The 19,366-nt window shown below is 38.2% G+C and overlaps 1 protein-coding gene and 1 pseudogene across 3 annotated transcripts in view; one reads left to right on the forward strand and one right to left on the reverse strand.

The window, feature by feature from the left end:
• Positions 1-19,366, forward strand: part of INO80 (INO80 complex ATPase subunit) — a 107,252-nt gene that overhangs the window by 21,349 nt on the left and 66,537 nt on the right. For all 3 annotated transcript variants that reach the window (XM_044231362.1, XM_044231359.1, XM_044231360.1), the window contains exons 11-19: positions 38-105; positions 1,714-1,923; positions 2,402-2,482; positions 3,299-3,394; positions 11,344-11,403; positions 11,828-11,970; positions 13,329-13,413; positions 14,405-14,522; positions 15,498-15,583. In XM_044231362.1, the coding sequence (XP_044087297.1) occupies positions 38-105; positions 1,714-1,923; positions 2,402-2,482; positions 3,299-3,394; positions 11,344-11,403; positions 11,828-11,970; positions 13,329-13,413; positions 14,405-14,522; positions 15,498-15,583 (947 nt within the window). The remainder of the gene's footprint in view (positions 1-37; positions 106-1,713; positions 1,924-2,401; positions 2,483-3,298; positions 3,395-11,343; positions 11,404-11,827; positions 11,971-13,328; positions 13,414-14,404; positions 14,523-15,497; positions 15,584-19,366) is intronic.
• LOC122894796 lies at positions 520-648 on the reverse strand (annotated as a pseudogene).

Genomic DNA, 19,366 nt, shown 5'->3' on the forward strand with positions numbered 1-19,366 from the left:
TAATGACATGTGATAATCTCTAAGTTTTCCTTTTCAGATAGTAACCATTTCAAAGCCCAGGCCCTGAAGAATGCTGAAAATGCTTATCATATTCATCAAGCTCGGGTAAGTCTTAAAAATAAAAAGAAACTGTAAGGGGCTCCAGAAATAACCTACAGCCTTTCACTTGAGTGGTCTTCCTTTAGACTTATTCATAGTTTCAATTAAAAGCATTGGCAGTTGTGTATATATGTGAGTGTGTTGGGTAGAGGCTGTGTCTCTATTTAGAGCAGTAGGAATAATTGAGGAAGGGTGGAGAATGATCATTCACTTGTCTGAGCTTTAGGAGTGTGTTGACTGAAGCTTGGATAGTTTACCTATTTTTTTTGTCATCTTGAGTAATCATGAGTAATGTAGTGTGAAGCACATAGTGGTTATTTAGTGGTATAAATGACATTGGTGCTTATTAAGAGAGCTATATCATTGATCTAAAAATACTGCTAAGTTAGGACTTTATTTCACCTTAGTAATAAGTGGCTAATTCTTGAAGTAGTAATATTTCATGAAATCAGAAGGAAACTGCAGTTAGATTAAATTTAAGTTTTCAATTAGCAGTAATCGCGCCTTGGATAAACCTCATTGGCTACGATACTGCCACTGCGCAAAGCTGATTAAATTTAAGTAAAGAAAGTAAATAATATACTGCATAGGATCCCCATGTAACAGCTTCCAAGTCAGGATAAACTTGACTTTCTTTGCACCACACCCAGCTAAACAAATTTTAACACATGCCTTGATGGAGCAAGTAGTCCTGTAATATGGTTTATGGTCATGTAATATGTCTGCTCATCCAAAGCATATTTATTCTTAATGTAATTGTTAAATTAATTTATATTAGTAAATTAGTAAAAATATTAGTAATATTTAATATATTGTGGGGTTTTCTTTGTTTTGTTGTTGTTCTTTTGAGAGAGGGAGAGAACATGGCCGGGAAAGGGGAAGAGGGAGGAGCCGACTCCCTGCTGAGCAGGGAGCCCAGGGTAGGTCCTTCCCAGGACCCCAAGATCATGACCTGAGCTGAAGGCAACTACTTCACTTTTTATAGAATTATTTAAGAATTGAAAAAGAGGGCACCTGGGTAGCTCAGTTGGTAAAGCCACTGCCTTCAGCTGAGGTCATGATCCTGGAGTCCCAGGATCGAATCCCGCATCGGGCTCCCAGCTCCTCAGGGAGTCTGCTTCTCCCTCTGACCTTCTCCCCTCTCATAAGCGCACGTGCGCGCATGCGCGCGCGCGCTCTCTCTCTCTCTCTCTCTCTCTCAAATAAATAAATAAATAACTATTAAAAGAATTTTTTTTTTAAAGATTTTATTTATTTATTTGACAGAGAGAGATTACAAGTAGGCAGAGAGGCAGGCAGAGAGACATAGGAGGAAGCAGGCTCCCTGCTGAGCAGAGAGCCCGATGCGGGACTCGATCCCAGGACCCTGAGATCATGACCTGAGCCGAAGGCAGCGGCTTAACCCACTGAGCCACCCAGGCGCCCTAAAAGAATTTTTAAAAAGAATTAATAATCTAGGTGCCCCTCGCATATTGTCCTTTATACATAATATATTAAATAATATCAAAAAATTTTGTTCCAGTTATCACAAAGTAGATATATTATCATTATGAACTTTATTTGAATTTCATTTTTTCCCTCATATGTTTCTTCAAATGTGTTCTTACTTTCTAGACAAGGTCATTTGATGAAGATGCGAAAGAAAGTCGAGCAGCTGCCCTTCGGGCAGCAAACAAGTCTGGCACTGGGTTTGGGGAGAGTTACAGCCTGGCAAACCCATCTATCCGGGCTGGGGAAGATATTCCACAGCCTACAATTTTTAATGGCAAATTAAAAGGCTATCAGCTGAAAGGCATGAATTGGTTGGCAAATCTCTACGAACAGGTGAATTTTAGAACTATGACATACCTACTCTCTTTCGTCACATGTTTTCCTAAAGTCATTGGTTCTGTGTATTGTGAGATGAGCACAAGACAAAGTTTTAAATTTCTTCCCTTTGAAAAGTTTTATCCTCTGACAAGAGTCAGAAAGATGTCTTTAAATTTTTAACCTGAAATTTTATTGGGAGGATATTTGTATCATGTTTGTCTTAGGTCTTGGTAAACCGGATTGTTTTTTGGCCTGGATTAAATTAGCTGAATAACTGGCTTTGGCATCTTCACCTCAGATACCATGATTCTTAGTTGTAGCTGTGGAGTTGGCAAAAGGAATCATTACAGCTGTGGGTAGTAGTGCTGAAATGGTATTTTTAGTCACCTTTGTCTAAGTTAAGTCTGATAATTTGATTAGTTCTTTGGGACAGTAGGTTGAATTCTGTGTGATGGAATATGAGAGGTTATTGACTGTTTTTTTTTTCCCCCAGGGCATTAATGGCATTCTTGCAGATGAAATGGGCCTTGGTAAAACAGTGCAGAGTATTGCCCTCCTGGCCCATCTAGCTGAGGTGGGTAGATGCAGTCTGTCTTCCCCACTCTAGATTTTGGGGTGAGAATCAGCCATTATCAAGCACTGTGCCACACTTTGTAGCATCTGAGGACAGTAGTACCTAATTCCTTGCCTTCAAAGTCATCTCAGGGTGACACAGTGTGGTGAAGCATTTTGGTTTTCAAGACTAAAATAGTTACTGAGAATGTATGGTTTGACATATTGCCCTCCGTCCCCTGCCCAGAGCCATTCATATAGTGACAAAGACATTGTAGTTATTTGGACCAGAAGACCCAGGTTCACATTTGAACTCTGTATTGACTATAAACGGTATAAACTTGGGCACTTTATCTGGTCTGTTTTGCTCTGACTTCACTTTAATTCTCTGAGGTTTAGTTTCTACTTCTGCAGAGTGGGGATAATACCTACATTATAGAAATTCTCTGAGAATTAAATGAAAAAATGTATGTAGAAGCATTTTGAAAAAAGCAAAGTTCCAGTAATAGGAAAATTGGTAGGAGTGTCTCGTATAAGGGAAGCAATACAAACAAGTCAGGGTATGATAAGTGCATTGTGAATGATAGAAATTAGGACCTATAAGTGGTCGGGGTGGGAGTAATGCTTGGTATTTTTTCTCAAAGTTTTTCTGAGCCTATTCCTTGCCTATGTTGTTATTAACATAGGATATTATTGCTGAGAATGCAGATGTGGGAACTAGGCACCATTTCTCTTGTTACAGTGTATCATTCTTAAACTGCTCTTGTCACTCATTATAATTTTGAACTAAATATCTCCAGTTTTCCTGCAGTTAGCTGACCCAATTTTTGTCTTTCAGAGAGAGAACATCTGGGGACCTTTCTTAATAATTTCACCTGCTTCTACACTTAACAATTGGCACCAGGAGTTTACTAGATTTGTTCCTAAATTTAAGGTAAAAATCGATCCAACAAAAATTTCTATTGCTCTCTAAAATAAACTTTCTGACTTTTTTTTTTTTTTGCTGTGTTATTTAATTGCTCTAAGAGTTTTTAATTTCTTGCATTTTTTCTGAAATACTTTAGATACATTCTCTTTAAAACTTTCTGATGAGTGGGGTGGGTCAGTTAGTTAGGTGTCCAGCTCTTGATTTCAGCTCAGGTCATAATCTTAGGGTCCTGGGCTTCATGCTAAGCGACAAGTGTGCTTAAGATTCTCCCTCTCCCTTTACCCCTCTCCTCCACACACTCACACTCTCTCTGTCTCTCTCGTGCATGTGCATGCTCTTTCTCTAAAATAAATAATACTGGGGCACATGGGTGGCTCAGTGGGTTAAAGCCTCTGCCTTCGGCTCAGGTCATGATCCCAGAGTCCTGGGATCAAGCCCCGCATCAGGCTCTCTGCTCAGCAGGGAGCCTGCTTCCTCCTCTCTCTCTGCCTGCCTCTCTGCCTGCTTGTGCTCTCTGTCTGTCAAATAAATAAATAAATAAATCTTTAGTTAAAAAAATAAATAAATAAAATAAATAATACCTTTAAAAAGAAAAAGTTACTGGGGTGCCTGGCTGGCTCAGTTGGCTAAGTGTCTGCCTTCACCTCCGTGATCCTGAGGTCTGGGATTGAGCCCCGCATCAGGCTCCCCACTTAATGGGGAGCCTTTTCCATCTCCCTCTGCTGCTCCCCCTGTTTGTGTTCTCTCTTGCTCTCAAATAAATACATAAAATCTTTAAAAAAAAAAAAAAAAACGTTACTGGGGCACCTGGGTGGCTCAGTGGGTTAAGCCTTTGCCTTTGGCTCAAGTCATGATCTCAGGATCCTGGGATCGAGCCCTGCATCGGGCTCTCTGCTTAACAGGGAGTCTGCTTCCCTCCTCTTTCTCTGCCTGTCTGCCTACTTGCGATCTCTCTCTGTCAAAAAAATAAATAAAATCTTTAAAAAAGAAAAAATGTTACTGACAGTAACAATAATAAGCATATTACATCCTTTCGTTTCGTAAGTGAGAAAACCAAAGTCCAGTTTGAGTGATTTGCTACATTAGCCCCATGGATTGATACTCTTGGTCAAACTGCCGTAGTAGAAAGTATCCACCTTATTGGTTTAACGGATATTTTGGCAAATCATATCATCAGGGCACATATCCTGTAAATTACGGCTTTGCCTTCCCCCCCATATTTTCATAAATAATTCATTTTCTTGATACTCTAAAGTCAGATCTTTAGTCCTAGTCGAGATTATAATGTCTAAGGTAGATAATAAAGTTGATTTTAACTAATTCAGAGGAAAAGAAGTGAGATTGAGGTCAGAAGGGAAGTATGTTGCACTAAATTGGGTAAGATGTGGAAAAGATTTATTAAACAGGGTTTAATTGTGGAAAGTTATTGAGATATAAGAAAGAATGGGTATGATTTATTATGTTGCTTGCAAGTAAAAATGGTAAAATCAGTTAAATATGAGTTCTGTCCCCAAAGTAATGATGATGAAACTGTACAGAGAGGAAGATTTTATGGAGATTATTTATCAAGAGTTACTATTAGGGTCTCCCTGATTTGGGGTCTCCTTAATACATGGGTTCCATGCAGTTTAAAGGGCACAGAAGGGGTGGGAGGTTGGGGTACCAGGTGGTGGGTATTATAGAGGGCACGGCTTGCATGGAGCACTGGGTGTGGTGAAAAAATAATGAATACTGTTTTTCTGAAAATAAATAAATTGGAAAAAAAAATAAAGGGCACAGAATAGGGTAGAGGTGGGGAGTCAGATGTTTTCTCGCTTATGTTTTTTAAGGAATAAGGACACATCTGAGATATTCCACTTTGGGATACCTTTGTGGCTATGGCCCCATCTTTGTGACTTAATTGTAAATTTAAAAACTGTTTACAAGGCACATTAGGTATATAGCTTTTAACTTTGCTGACTTATTTTTAAATTTTTAAGATGAGATTCTAAGGCAGTTTGTTGAGTATTTTCTCTAGAGTTTGCCATTTGGTATATGGAGCTGTCATATTTTTTCTGCATTTATTCATTTCATTTCATTCATTCATTCATTCATTCATTCATTTTCTTTTCCAGCACATGTTAAACAATCAGGAAGTTGAAAAATTAAGTCTTAAAATTTTCCAGCAAACAAGTTGTGGGGGCGCCTGGGTGGCTCAGTGTGTTAAAGCCTCTGCGTTCGGCTCAGGTCATGATGCCAGGGGTCCTGGGATCGAGCCCCACGTCGGGCTCTCTGCTCTGCAGGGAGCCTGCTTCCTTCCCTCTCTCTCTGCTTGCCTCTCTCCCTACTTGTGATCTCTGTCTGTCAAGTAAATAAGTAAAATCTTTAAAAAAAAAAAAAACAAAAGGGGCGTCTGGGTGGCTCAGTGGATTGGGCCGCTGCCTTCTGCTCAGGTCATGATCTCAGTATCCTGGGATGGAGCCCCACATCGGGCTCTTTGCTCAGCAGGGAGCCTGCTTCTCTCTCTCTCTGCCTGACTCTCTGCCTGCTTATGATCTCTCTCTCTGTCAAATAAATAAATAAAATCTTTAAAAAACAAAAACAAGTTGTGTTTTCAGTAATAACTGCACTGACCATTAGATGGCAGTGCATTACTGCTTGAGTCGTTGATACCTCTCCTTTGAGTTTGTGCCTGTGCTGGAACTGAGTGCTCATTTGCATGTTGAGCTTACTTTGGATATTCTAGGGGTCAGTAAAATATGGCCATGAAATAGGATGTGGTCCTATTCCAGTTGACACTTTCATTTGTCCTAGTTGTTTTGTTTTGTTTTGTTTTTTATTGTGATAAAATACACATACAGAGGGAGGGCACCTGGACGGCTCAGTCAGTAGAGCATCCAATTAGATTTCAGGGTCCTGAGTTTGAGCCCCACATTGGGTGCAGAGATTACTTGAAAACAAAAAACAAAAAGAAACAAAACAACCCACAGACATACATGGAATGTTTAAAATGTAACAATTTAAAGTGTACAGTTTAATAACTTTTACAGTGTGGTGCAGTGATCAATACTTTCTGGTTGTAGAATTTTTTCATCATCCTAAACAGAAACCTCTTCCCCATTAAGCAGTCACTCCCCATTCCCCTTTCCCTCCAGCCCCTGGCTACCACAAGTCTGCTTCTCTGGATTTGCTTATTCTGGATATTTCATCTAACTGGAATTGTATAATAGGTTGCCTTTTATATCTGGCTTCTTTTCATATAGTATAATATTTTCACATTGCAACATGTTATTTCTTTTTATGACAATATTTTCATTATCTAGACATTCTATATTTTGTTTATCCATTTATCTCTCGGGTATTTGGGTTGTTTCCACCTTTTGGCTCTTGTTAATAGTACTGTTACGAACATTCATGTACAAGTTATCATTTGAACACCTGTCCTATGTCCTGTTTTCATTTCTTTTCATGTATACTTTAGAGTGGAATTGCTAAGTCATTTTATATTTAACTTATTGAGGAATCTGCCACCTGTTTTTTTTTTGTCCAGCTTGCAAACTAAAAATAGTTCTCGTGATTTAAATAGATTTCGTGTTGATTTAAAAAGAATAATATTTCATAACAAATGGTATATGAAATTTAAATACCTATATGTTGAAACACAACCACGCTCTCCTGTTTGTTATTTGTGCTTGCGTTCTTGCTACAACAGCAGAGTTGAGTAGTTGTGACAGAGATCATATTGCCTGCAAAGCTGAAAATGGTCATCATTTGCCTGTTTACTGAAAAGGTTTGATGACCTCTGCTCTATTGATTCATTGTTTCTATTGCCATTACTTCTTTAGATTGTCAGAAATGTGTTCGCTTCTCTGCGAGCATGATTAAATGTAGACTCTGCTCAGATTTATATAGTTAGTTTAGTTTGCATTCAAAAGATACTTGGGTCTGTGATGATAACATCTGAAAGTTCATTTTATTTGGCAGATATCTGAGTAACATTTGTTTTATGATTCTAGTATGACCGATGTCTCTGACTTCCTCTTTTTCCCTAAGAGTAATATATTTGGTTTATATTTTTTCTATAGTTAATGTTCCATTTTCATTCCTGAAATTGGCTGTTTTGTGTGTTTTCTATTTTATTCATTTCTGTTCTTTTATTATTATTGTCTACTTTCTTGTGCACTTTTTCTTTCTCTAACATCTCAGGATGGAGCTTAGATTATTGATTTTCAGCTTTTTCTAGTAAGAGTTTTTAGGGGTCTTAATTGCTTTCTATGCATGACTATAGCCGTCCAAAGGTTTGATGGGCCACACTTGCATTATTTGACAGACAGGTCACAAGTAGGCAGAGAGGCAGGCAGAGAGAGAGGAAGGGAAGCAGGCTCCCTGCCAAGCAGAGAGCCCGATGCATGGCTCGATCCCAGGACCCTGGGATAATGACCTGAGCTGAAGGCAGAGGTTTTAACCCACTGAGCCACCCAGGCACCCTGAATCTTTAATTCAAAATAATTTCTGGCTTCTATTTCAAGTTCCTGTTTGATTAAATAAGTCAAGGCTTATTTAAGAGTGATTCTTGGGGTGCCCGGGTGGCTCAGTTGGTTAAACATCTGCCGTTGGCTCAGATCATGGTCCTGGGATCCTGGGATCAAGCCCCACATCAGTCTCCCTGCTCAGCTCCCTGCTTTTCGCTCTGCCTGCCACTCCACTTGCTAGTGTGTGTGCACACTCTGTCAAAAATAAATAAAATCTTCAAAAAAAAAAGTGGTTCTTGAGGCACTTATCTGGCTCAGTGAGTAGACTGTATGACTCTTGGTCTCAAGGCTGTGAGTTCAAGCCCCATATTGGGTGTAGGGTCTACTTAAAATAAGTAAGTAAATGTGGTTCTTAATTTTGAAACAAAGGAAGATTTTCTAGGTATCTTGTTACTAAGTTACAGCTTAAATCTACTGTGATAGGTAAATAGGCTTTTTATGGTTTTAATCCTTTGAAATTTTTGAACTTTTCTTTTATGGTCCACCATATATATGGTCAGTGTTTCTAAATGTCTTGTGTCGCAGAGAGTAGATATTATGCAGTTATTGAGGGTAGCATTGTATATGTGTTGGTTAGGTCAGGTGTATTTCTGCTCTTCTCTCTCTTGACTGGTATTTTTGTCTGCCTATTGAAATACTAATTGAAAGAAGTATGTTAAAATTTACTGCAGGAATGTCTGGGTGGCTCAGTCTGTTACACATCTGACTTTAGCTGGGGTTTGCTTGTCCCTCTCCCTGCTTATGTACTCTTTGTCTCTCTTTCAAATAAATAAGTAAAAAAATTTTTTTAATTACTGCAATTAAGGACTTGCCCATTTCTGTTTTCTTCTGTCCATTTGCTTTACATTTTGAGGCTGTGAGTTGTATACAAATTTGCATTTATTTTTCTCTTCTTGATAAATCAAACCTTTTATTATTATGAAATTTCTCTTGGTAAGACTTTTTGCCTCGTGCCTGTTATCTCTGGCATTAAATAGATGAGCTTTCTTTGGTTTTTATGTGGTATCTTTTTTGTTTAACCATTTATTTGTTTAACCATTTTATGTGGTATCTTTTTTGTTTAACCATTCTGTTTACAGTTAAGGTTTTTTCTTGCCTTTTGTTTATATTTATGGGGACTTTTAATCTAGTTGTTGAAACATGAATTTAAATCTGCCTTGCTGTTTGCTTTCTACTTCTTTCCTTCTACTTCTATAACTTTCCTTTTCTCCTTTCTGGTGTCCTTTGGATTGGTTAGATTTTACTACTCTTTCGTTCCTTCTTAACTTGCTACTTATACATTCATTTTATTCTTTAGTAGATACCCAGGAGAATATCGAGTCAAGGAAACATACATCCTTGACTTTTTAAAAAGTAACAGAAATTAATACTGTTACTGCTTTCCAGACAGTACAAGGGCTTTAGTATACTTTTTTTTTTTTTTCCTTAAAGAGAGTGTGAGAGAGCCTTGAGTGGGATGGGGTAGAGGGAGAGAGAGAGAGAATCCTAAGCAGGCTCCACAACCCTGAGATCATGACTTGTGTTGAAATCAGAGTTGGACTCTTAACCAACTGAGCCACCCACGTGCCTGGGGCTTTTAGTATATATTTTAACTACAGTCCTCTTCTGTAGACTCACATGCTGTTGTTGTTGTTGTTTTAGAGATTTTATTTATTTGAGAGAGAGAGACATGCTGGTTTTTGTTTTGTTTTGTTTTTTAAAGATTTTATTTATTTATTTGACAGAGAGAGATCACAAGTAGGCAGAGAGGCAGGCAGAGAGAGAGAGAGGAGGAAGCAGGCTCCCTGCCGAGCAGAGAGCCCGATGCGGGACTCGATCCCAGGACCCTGAGATCATGACCTGAGCCGAAGGCAGCGGCTTAACCCACTGAGCCACCCAGGCGCCCGAGACATGCTGTTTTGTATATATTTTCTCTTTTAAACCCCACAAAGCATTTTATTATTATCTATGTATTTTAAATTCATTTAAATGTATTCATATTACCTATTCACTATTTTAATTGATCTTCATTTCTTCCTGTGTATTTATACTTCACTGTGACTGAGATTTTTCAGAGCAACAAAAAACATCAGACTATAGACCTAAGAAGCACCTTGAAAGAAAACCGCACCTAGAGATGTCACAGAAAAAGTTTTGAATTTTGCATTCTTTTGTTTCACCATGCTTTAGCCTAAACATTTCCCTCTGACCTATCATCTGTTTTACTAATTTTCTCTGTGCTCCATCTAATCTGTCATTACACCCATGAATGAATTCTCAGTTTTAGTTTTTATATTTTTCAGATCTAAAAAAACTCCCTTTGGCACTTTATAGTTTCTAGAACACCACTGAATTTCCCAAGCTTATCTTTTAATTCAGTAACCAATTAGCATCTTTTAAAAAAAGTCTGTTTCTGATATTTTCATCGCCTGGGTCTCCTCTGGGTTTATTTCCTGTATCTGTTTTTCATGTTTTCAGTTACGGGGTCTAGTTTTTCCATATGTTTGGGGACTTTTTTGTTGGTTTTGTTTGTGTTTTTATTGTATACCAGACATTATGTAGGAAAAATTCTAGAGATAATTTGGGGGGTCTGTTTTCTTCTTCTTCCAGAGAGGATTTATATGTGTTCTGGGTTGGTGGTATTTGTTTCGTTGTTTTGGTTTTGGCCTCTAGTAATTTGGTGCGGCTGGGTTGGGGGTGAGGGCACTAATAATCCAAAGTCCCCACCTTAATCTTGTCAGGAATTGAGATGATTCAAAGCTAGCATTCAGGGCGCCTGGGTGGCTCAGTGGGTTAAGCCGCTGCCTTCGGCTCAGGTCATGATCTCAGGGTCCTGGGATCGAGTCCCGCATCGGGCTCTCTGCTCAGCAGGGAGCCTGCTTCCTCCTCTCTCTCTGCCTGCCTCTCTGCCTACTTGTGATCTCTGTCTGTCAAATAAATAAATAAAATCTTTTTAAAAAAAAAAAAAAAAAGCTAGCATTCAGTACTTGTTAAGGCACATCTATGTGTAGTTGACCTTTACTGCCCATGGGTATGTATCCTGTGATTCCAGTCTTAAGGCCAGGAAGGTGGGTGGATCTGATAATCTTTTCTCCTTGAATTCCAGTTTTTGTTCTGTAGGCCCTGCGTCTTTAAAAAAAACCACCTCTTCAATTTCTTAGTTTCTTAACTAGAACTTTTGGAAAAGATCAACATCATTAGGAAAGATACGTACCAGGTGTCGGACTTTACTTTCTGGATGGACTTTCTTTTCTGGATCTTGATTCTGTAATTCTCTTCTACAACTGTAGTTTTCTGATGCCCTCTCAACGAATGTTTTGTGTGTTTTAATTCAGTCCTCAAGAAGAGTACTAATGGCAGTATATTCATTCTTTTGGTTGTTTTAAAATCATTCTGAATAACATTTATGATGATACTTTTAAGATTATAAATAGGAAATAATCTGCATAATGGTCCTTTTTCCAGGTGCTACCATATTGGGGAAATCCTCATGATAGAAAAGTTATCAGGAGATTCTGGAGTCAGGTAACTTTCAGCTTACTGCATATACACATGCGCCCATGTACATACACATACATATGTAATCATTTCTCCATTTTATTTGAGTAACTTCTTGTGCATAAAATCTTATATATGTTTCTAGACACTAGGCAAGTGTACTTTTTTCTTCTATAACACTTTTCCCATTATAGACAATCACCTGGACTTAAGTCCAGAATTGAGTAAGAACTCTTAAATAAGTTGAAGACCAGTGTTTAACATGATCTCTAATTAAGGTGAGTACTTTAAAAAGTTACGGTTTAATTCACGGCACATCTACCACACAGAAGCAGCACATCTTTAGTAGGACTTTGTTAAACAACTTAGCCTTAGAAAATAAAATCCATTCCTCATTATCTTGTGAGTTAATTAGGTATCTATTTTCATTCTTCCCTTCTTATATTTACAGAAGACGCTCTACACTCAGGACGCCCCCTTCCATGTGGTCATCACCAGCTACCAGCTGGTGGTGCAAGATGTGAAGTATTTCCAGCGTGTCAAGTGGCAGTACATGGTATTGGACGAGGCCCAGGCGCTCAAGAGTAGCTCCAGGTAACATGATTAGTAGAAACCAAACTAGACTGAGACGGTATAGATGTACAGAGAGAGGATACAGACTTACGATATCCTTAACAATATACACACAGGGGAGTAAGGGTCTGAGAGGGATCAGAACATGGCATGATACGGTTTTTGCATAGGCCACGTCTCTGACCAGAAGGCAAGAATTCCCTTTTGCATTTTACACGGAATACAAATATTAATGTTCAGAATACAAGGGTTCTTCTTCTTCTTCTTTTTTTTTTTTTTAAAGATTTTATTTATTTATTTGACAGAGATCACAAGTAGGCAGAGAGGCAGGCAGAGAGAGGAGGAAGCAGGCTCCCTGCGGAGCAGAGATTCCCCACGTGGGGCTCAATCCCAGGAGCCTGGGATCATGACCTGAGCCGAAGGCAGAGGCTTTAATCCACTGAGCCACCCAGGCGCCCCACAAGGGTTCTTCTTAACTTCTGTTTCTCTACTCAATATTTATTGCATCTTAATAGATTTTGTTCTTCCAGGAACATTTTTGTGGAAGAAGACAGACATTTTGTCTGTCTATTGATTCAGGGATTATTTTGAACAGGAGATCTTAGTAGGAAGTAGAATATTACATTATATAGATTATAGTTTCTGTCTTTGTTCTGTGCAGGTTGTTCTAGTCCCTGATTGGTTATTAGAGCCCCAAGACCTTTTCATTGGAAGTTACATGTTTAAAGTACTCTATTACCTTCAAAGTAACAAACTGAATAGTAAGTCATTGCCTGACTTTAAAGTGTTGCTCAGTGATGTTAAATGTCACATTTGGTGCACTTTTATTAACTCTTGGTGAGCCCATATGACATTCTTAGAGATCCATTTTAACTGACAAATTGGTACTTGCTATCCTCCAACAGACATTACTTCATATTATACTCTTTTGAAGTAGGACATATTTATTACTGGGAGCAATATACTCATTTTGCATTTCTTCTCACACCCTTTCCCTTTCTCCGTTGATCTCTCTGTACTCACACTGGAAGCACAGAGATTAATAATTGTAAAGCTGCAGATAAATACCTTATAATTAAAAGTCTAGTGTCAACAAAACTGACCAAAGATAGTAGAGCACTTTGTTAAGCCAGAAAAGATCGTACTCTGCCCATTTGAGGGCTATTTTTTCTAAACCCTAATACCATGGTTTCAGTATACAGGAGTCATTTTCTGTCCTTAGCTTTGTTGAATAATATTTTTCAATGTGTACACAGTGGAGTACTTGATTCTGAATGTTTGGAATTTTTTTGGAAAGCGTTTTTAGAAATACAGGGCCTTAGTAGGGTGAAGAAAGATTTACTGCTAACTTGGAATTTGTAATTCATTTTACTGAACAGTGTTCGTTGGAAGATTCTCTTGCAGTTCCAGTGTCGGAATCGGCTTTTGCTAACTGGGACCCCAATTCAGAACACTATGGCAGAGGTAGGCATTAGTAAAGCCTTCAGTTTTATGTCTGCATTAAATAGAATGGTTCTAGCATGAATAGAATTCTTTCCCATGCCCACCTGGAATGTTACTTCTCTGTACAAATTATAATCCACACATAAAAGGAAGAATTTGACTATAGATTGACCTAAGTGGGTTTTTGGGGCATCATTCCTATTTTCTTGTTCTCTGGCATAAGCAAATAATTAATGTATTCCTTTGTATTTATGGAATAACTGGTGGCCACATTAGGAATGCTACCTATCTAATACAGAGATGTTTTTATAACAAAACGAAAAGGTAATGTTCTTTGGCACTGAGAGGAGCTAAAATTCCTTATTTAGAAAGATAATTTATCATCTAGAACAAGGGTCAGAAAAGTTTCTGTAAAGAGCCAGATAATAATTTTTTTTCCCAGATAGTAAATAATTTAGACTTTACAGGCCATATAGTTGCCATTGCAGCTGCTCAGCCTTGCCAGTGTAATGTGAAAGCAGCCATAGACAGTACATGAAGGAATAGATGGAGCTATGTCCCACTAAAACTTTCTTTATAAAAGTAGTTGGTACAAAAGCAGCCTTTGTACCAGAGGCCGTAATTTATTAACCTCCGATTAAGAGTCATTATTAATTAGCAAGTTATGCTACTTCAGATTGTATTCTGTTGTGAAATGGATTTTTTCAATATATAAGATCTTTAAAACTATCACATTGCAAAATATGAGCAGGACTTGTACTTTTAGACTTTTAGTTGGAAATTATTTGAAAAATAATCTCATTTTGCTATAACATCTTAGAAAATAAGAGTTGGTTGATGAGGCACGTGCTTACACATTCATTCTTTTTCGCCCATTTGCCAACACTAATACCTGTTCCTAGACACACACACATACTACCCCGCAACTTTCACTCTCTCCAGACCCTCACCATATCCTCACACACTGTCATTTTGTTATCCTACAGTTATTTCACTTATCTTCTGTTTCCAGCTCTGGGCTCTGCTACATTTCATTATGCCAACATTATTTGATTCACACGAGGAATTTAATGAATGGTTTTCCAAGGATATTGAGAGCCACGCTGAAAACAAATCCGCTATTGATGAGAGTGAGTGCTTTTATGAACTCTATTTCTTTCTACTTATCAGTGTAGGCAACACATAATTGAATATTTTCTTCTATATAAAGAATTTTTTTTTGCAGTGTTCATAGAAGGATTGGAGCTGTCTGGGGGAAGGGGTTCTCTTATAAAGTAATTATTTGCTTTGTTTGTGTTTAAAAGAGCCGAAAGGATTTATACAGGTGATACTGCTGTACTGTTTACGATTCAACCAAAGCAGAATGGGCAGAGTTCAGAAAGTACCACATTTTGGCTTATAAAATCCTCATTTTCCATGTAGATTCTGAAAAAATCATATCAGGATTTTATTCCTAATTCATTCATTCCTAATGGAATGAGTTAAGGATTTTATCCTTATCCTGTGATGAAAACAGAAATATTAGAGGGATCATTTTCGTTATTTTCTTTCTATATTAGGATTTGGTTCCACTGTGAATATTTTAAACCTTATTTACCAATACTTTTGACCTTGTTGAATCATCTCTTTTAAGAACGTTATGAGGTGTTTATTACATTGATACAAACTGACATCTACCAACTGTTAGAAAAGTCTTAATTTCTTATACTACAGTTTGTTAATTTGCTGACATACTTAGAAAAAATGATTTTGGAGGAACACTGGGAGGCCCAGATAGCGTCCAATTACCTATATGAGAACTCTGTTATTGATAAAATGATCCTAAAACACTCTTGTAAATTCTAATAAAAATTAAGTGGTCCTTGTTGGTCTGAGTAAGTGACAGAAAAAATGCTTTTGCCCCATAGGCTGTAGGTGGGTGCTGTGAAAATTCAGATTCCTTGGTTACCTACTTGAGGAAAAGATTAAGTTTTAGTCTTCTTTCAGAGGTTCATCAAGCCAAAAGGTGTAAGAACAATTTAGTGAGAGATGACCATGATATATCTTTTGTTTGTGTTAAGTCAATATAATGTATTATTTGTCGGGGGGGCCTCCTGGCATTTCAGATCAACTCTCTCGATTACATATGATCTTGAAGCCATTTATGCTGAGGAGAATCAAGAAAGATGTAGAAAATGAATTGTCTGACAAGGTAAGGAAATAGTAATTCATTAGTTTAAGCCTTTATGGGCACCACCTTGGGGTTCCAGGACAAAAAAAAATTCCCTGGTAAAGGTTTAGTTTGAAGGGTGATTAGTTTGAGAGAAAACCATAAACTTGAGTGGATCAAAGAAGACTTAAAATGACTCAAACAACCAAGGCAGGTACTATTTTTTCTTCTTTTTGTTTTATACTTTTCATTAATTTGAGGCATTACAAAAGTAGGGGGAAAAGTATAATGAACCCTCTTGTAAACCACCGTACAGCTTCAGTAGTGATTGAGTCATTTCCATCCCCATCCCTCTAAATTGTTCTGAAGGAAGTCCCAGATGTCTTTTATTTCATTTACAAATATTTTCATCTGTATCTCTAAAATATTTAGTCTTTTTTAAAGGATTTAGTCTTTTTTAAAAATACGTGTCTATATATTTTCACATCTGCTAAAGGAGATAGTAATTCCATTATACTGTAACATACCGAGACATTGCTCAGCTATCCCCATTTATCTTTGTGTGATTCTCTCTCTTCCCTCACTCTCCTTCCAACTTCTGTCCCTGCCCCACTCTTTCTCTGTTAAAGATTTTTGAAATCATAATCCAAGCAAGATTCACACTTGGTGTTTGGGTGATATGTGTCTTTTTTTTTCTTTTTTTAAGATTTTATGTATTTATTTGATAGATCACAAGAAGGCAGAGAGGCAGGCAGAGAGGGGGAAGCAGGCTCCCCGCTGAGCAGAGAGCCCGATGAGGGACTCGATCCCTGGACCCTGGGATCATGACCTGAGCTAAAGGCAGAGGCTTAACCCACTCAGCCATCCAGGCGCTCCTGGGTGATATGTGTCTTAATAAATCTTTTAGTCCCTCCCTACGTTTTTCCCCTGTTGAAGAAACTGAGTAATTTGTCCCATAGAGTATCCCACATGTAGGATTTTGCTAATTGCATCATTGTGTTGTCTAACAAGTTCTATGGTCTCCTGTATTTCTGTAAACTAAGAATTAGAAGTTTAATGTGCTTTGGGTTTTAATATTTTTTCCTCATATTAAGCCAGTAATTTTGGTTTGTTGGGGCGCCTGGCTGGCTCAGTCAGTGGAGTATGCAACTCTTGATCTTGGGATTATGAGTTTGAGCCCCACATTTGGCCTGTATGTTACTTAAAAATAAAATCTTAGGGGAGCCTGGGTGGCTCAGTGGGTTAAAGCCTCTGCCTTCAGCTCAAGTCAGGATCTCAGGGTCCTGGGATCAAGCCCCGAATCTGGCTCTCTGCTCATCAGGGAACCTGCTTCCCTTCCTCTCTCTCTGCCTGCCTCTCTGCCTGCTTATGATCTCTGTCTGTCAAATGAATAAATAAAATCTTTTAAAAAAATGGGTGGCTCAGTGGGTTAAGCCGCTGCCTTCGGCTCAGGTCATGATCTCAGGGTCTTGGGATTGAGTCCCACATCGGGCTCTCTGCTCAGCGGGGAGCCTGCTTCCCCCTCTCTCTCTCTGCCTGCTGCTCCGTTTACTTGTGATTTCTCTCTGTCAAATAAATAAATAAAATCTTTAGAAAAATAAAAAATTTTAAAAAATAAATAAATAAAAATAAAATTTTTTTTTAAAAATCTTAAAACAATTTTTTTTTGGTTTATAGATATCTTTTTTTGAATCCTTACCAGACTTATTTTTTTTTCTTATGCCTGTGAATCCTCCCCATATTCTCCTTTCTTCTGCTTTCTCTGCCAGTTCCAAGTCCTTCAGAGTTTTTCCCCCATCTTCCATAGATTCCACCTGTTTTTCACAATTTTCCTTCTACCTAAAAGGCATCTTCAAGGTTCTTGATAATATCAAGTGGTTCTCCTGTCACTGCCAAAAGGTTAGATTATTTTGAAATTAGTAACTCTCTTTGAAAGATTGTGGTGGAGATAGATACCTTTAAAGTGAGGCGTACCTTTGTACCTTTGTTTTATTTATTTTTAAGAAATTGTGATGACTATTTTGTGAAACTGGCTGATTTTAACTAAACAACAGTATTGCACAGATACACCTGATAGAAGGAAAATACTTTATAAAACAGTGAATCCTTTAATATCAGAAAGGGCTTAAAAAATGATAGCAGTGTCAAAATTTCTGTTATTTGGTGGTGAGTAGGGAGGTTATCAGAGGATGTAGTATGGTTCTTAATCACTGTGCATAGTATTTTCCTTACGATTTCTTAAATATCAGTATTATTTCCAATCTATTTTTTTTTTAAGATTTTATTTATTTATTTGGCAGACAGAGATTACAAGTAGGCAGAGAGGCAGGCAGAGAGAGAGAGAGGAGGAAGCAGGCTGCCTGCCGAGCAGAGAGCCCGATGCATGGCTCGATCCCAGGACCCTGGGATCATGACCTGAGCTGAAGGCAGAGGCTTTAACCCACTGAGCCACCCAGGAGCCCCATCCAATCTATTTTTAAATAATATATTTCTTTATTAAACACTTTTTGCCTACTAGCCACTGGTATATAAAGATGTAGTGTCCAGGTTCCATTCTGATTTCGAAGGGAGTTGAATATATAACTAATATTGTATCATAAGAGATATAGTGATTGTCTGTGTGAAGTATAATGGGAACACAGATAAGGGAATAATTCTGTTAGGGAAGGTTAGAGAAGGCATCAAAGCAGAGATGACATGTGAGCTAGGGCTAGAATAATGAATTGGCATTTACTAGGAAACTGTGGTAAGGAAGTAGGTGTTAGGCAACAAGACCAATGAACAATAAGGTAGAGCAGCATTTATGCAACATGTTTAGCAAACATTACTAAGCATTACTAAGCAAACATTACTAAGCATTGTTGCTAGGGTATATAGGAGGTCCTGGTGATGAGAAGACTGGGACAGTAGGGTTGATTAGAATATGGAAACCCTTCTCTGCCTACCGGAGAATTTTTAATGTGTTACTGTAGGCAGTGATGTACATTGAAGGTGCTTCAGCAGTTGGAATCACCTTATAAGATTTGTTATGGAACGTTTCTTAGAACCAGTAAAGACTATAGGCAGGAAGACCTCTCCCTCCCCTGCGCGCACACACACACAAGATAGCAGTCTAGATTAGGTATGGTGAGATTCTGTGAGTGGTCAGAAAGGATGATTATTAGAGGTTAAATTCCAGGTGGATTTGAGGGACTTGGGAAATGATAAAACACGGGCATGAGAAAGAAAAAAATCAGATCCAGTTGAAATTTCTTTTTGGGTAACTGAATGAATGGTAATGCTGTTCTCAGTTGAGTAATTTATGGAAAAGATTTTCGCCCCCCCCCCCACTGACTTTGGTACAATTATAGTGGATAGTTGAAAATACGGGGCTGGGAATGTTAGGGAAAATATTTTTGAAAGTCACTGCAATGGATAGCAGTGGGTGCTACTGAAAATGGAGGAGAGGTCGGATCTTTGCGGGTCAATACTGCTGAATATGAGACGATCTGTCGCACCAAGTCAGTTGCAGGGGAATCCCTTCAAAAAACTAAAATTTAGGGGTGCCTGGGTGGCTCAGCAGGTTAAAGCCTCTGCCTTCGGCCCAGGTCATGATCCCAGGGTCCTGGGATCCAGCCCCGCATCTGGCTCTCTGCTCAGTGCAGAGCCTGCTTCTCTCTCTCTCTCTCTCTCTGCCTGCCTCTCTGCCTACTTGTGTTCTCTGTCAAATAAATAAATAAAATCTTTAAAAAAAAAAAAAAAAAACTAAAATTTATACCACCAGGGAAAAATAATCCAAGCCTAGATGAAGAGAATACAAAGAGTCCAGATGTAAAATTACTTGAG

This window comes from Neovison vison, chromosome 13, assembly GCF_020171115.1.
Source record: "Neovison vison isolate M4711 chromosome 13, ASM_NN_V1, whole genome shotgun sequence".
NCBI lineage: Eukaryota > Metazoa > Chordata > Mammalia > Carnivora > Mustelidae > Neogale > Neogale vison.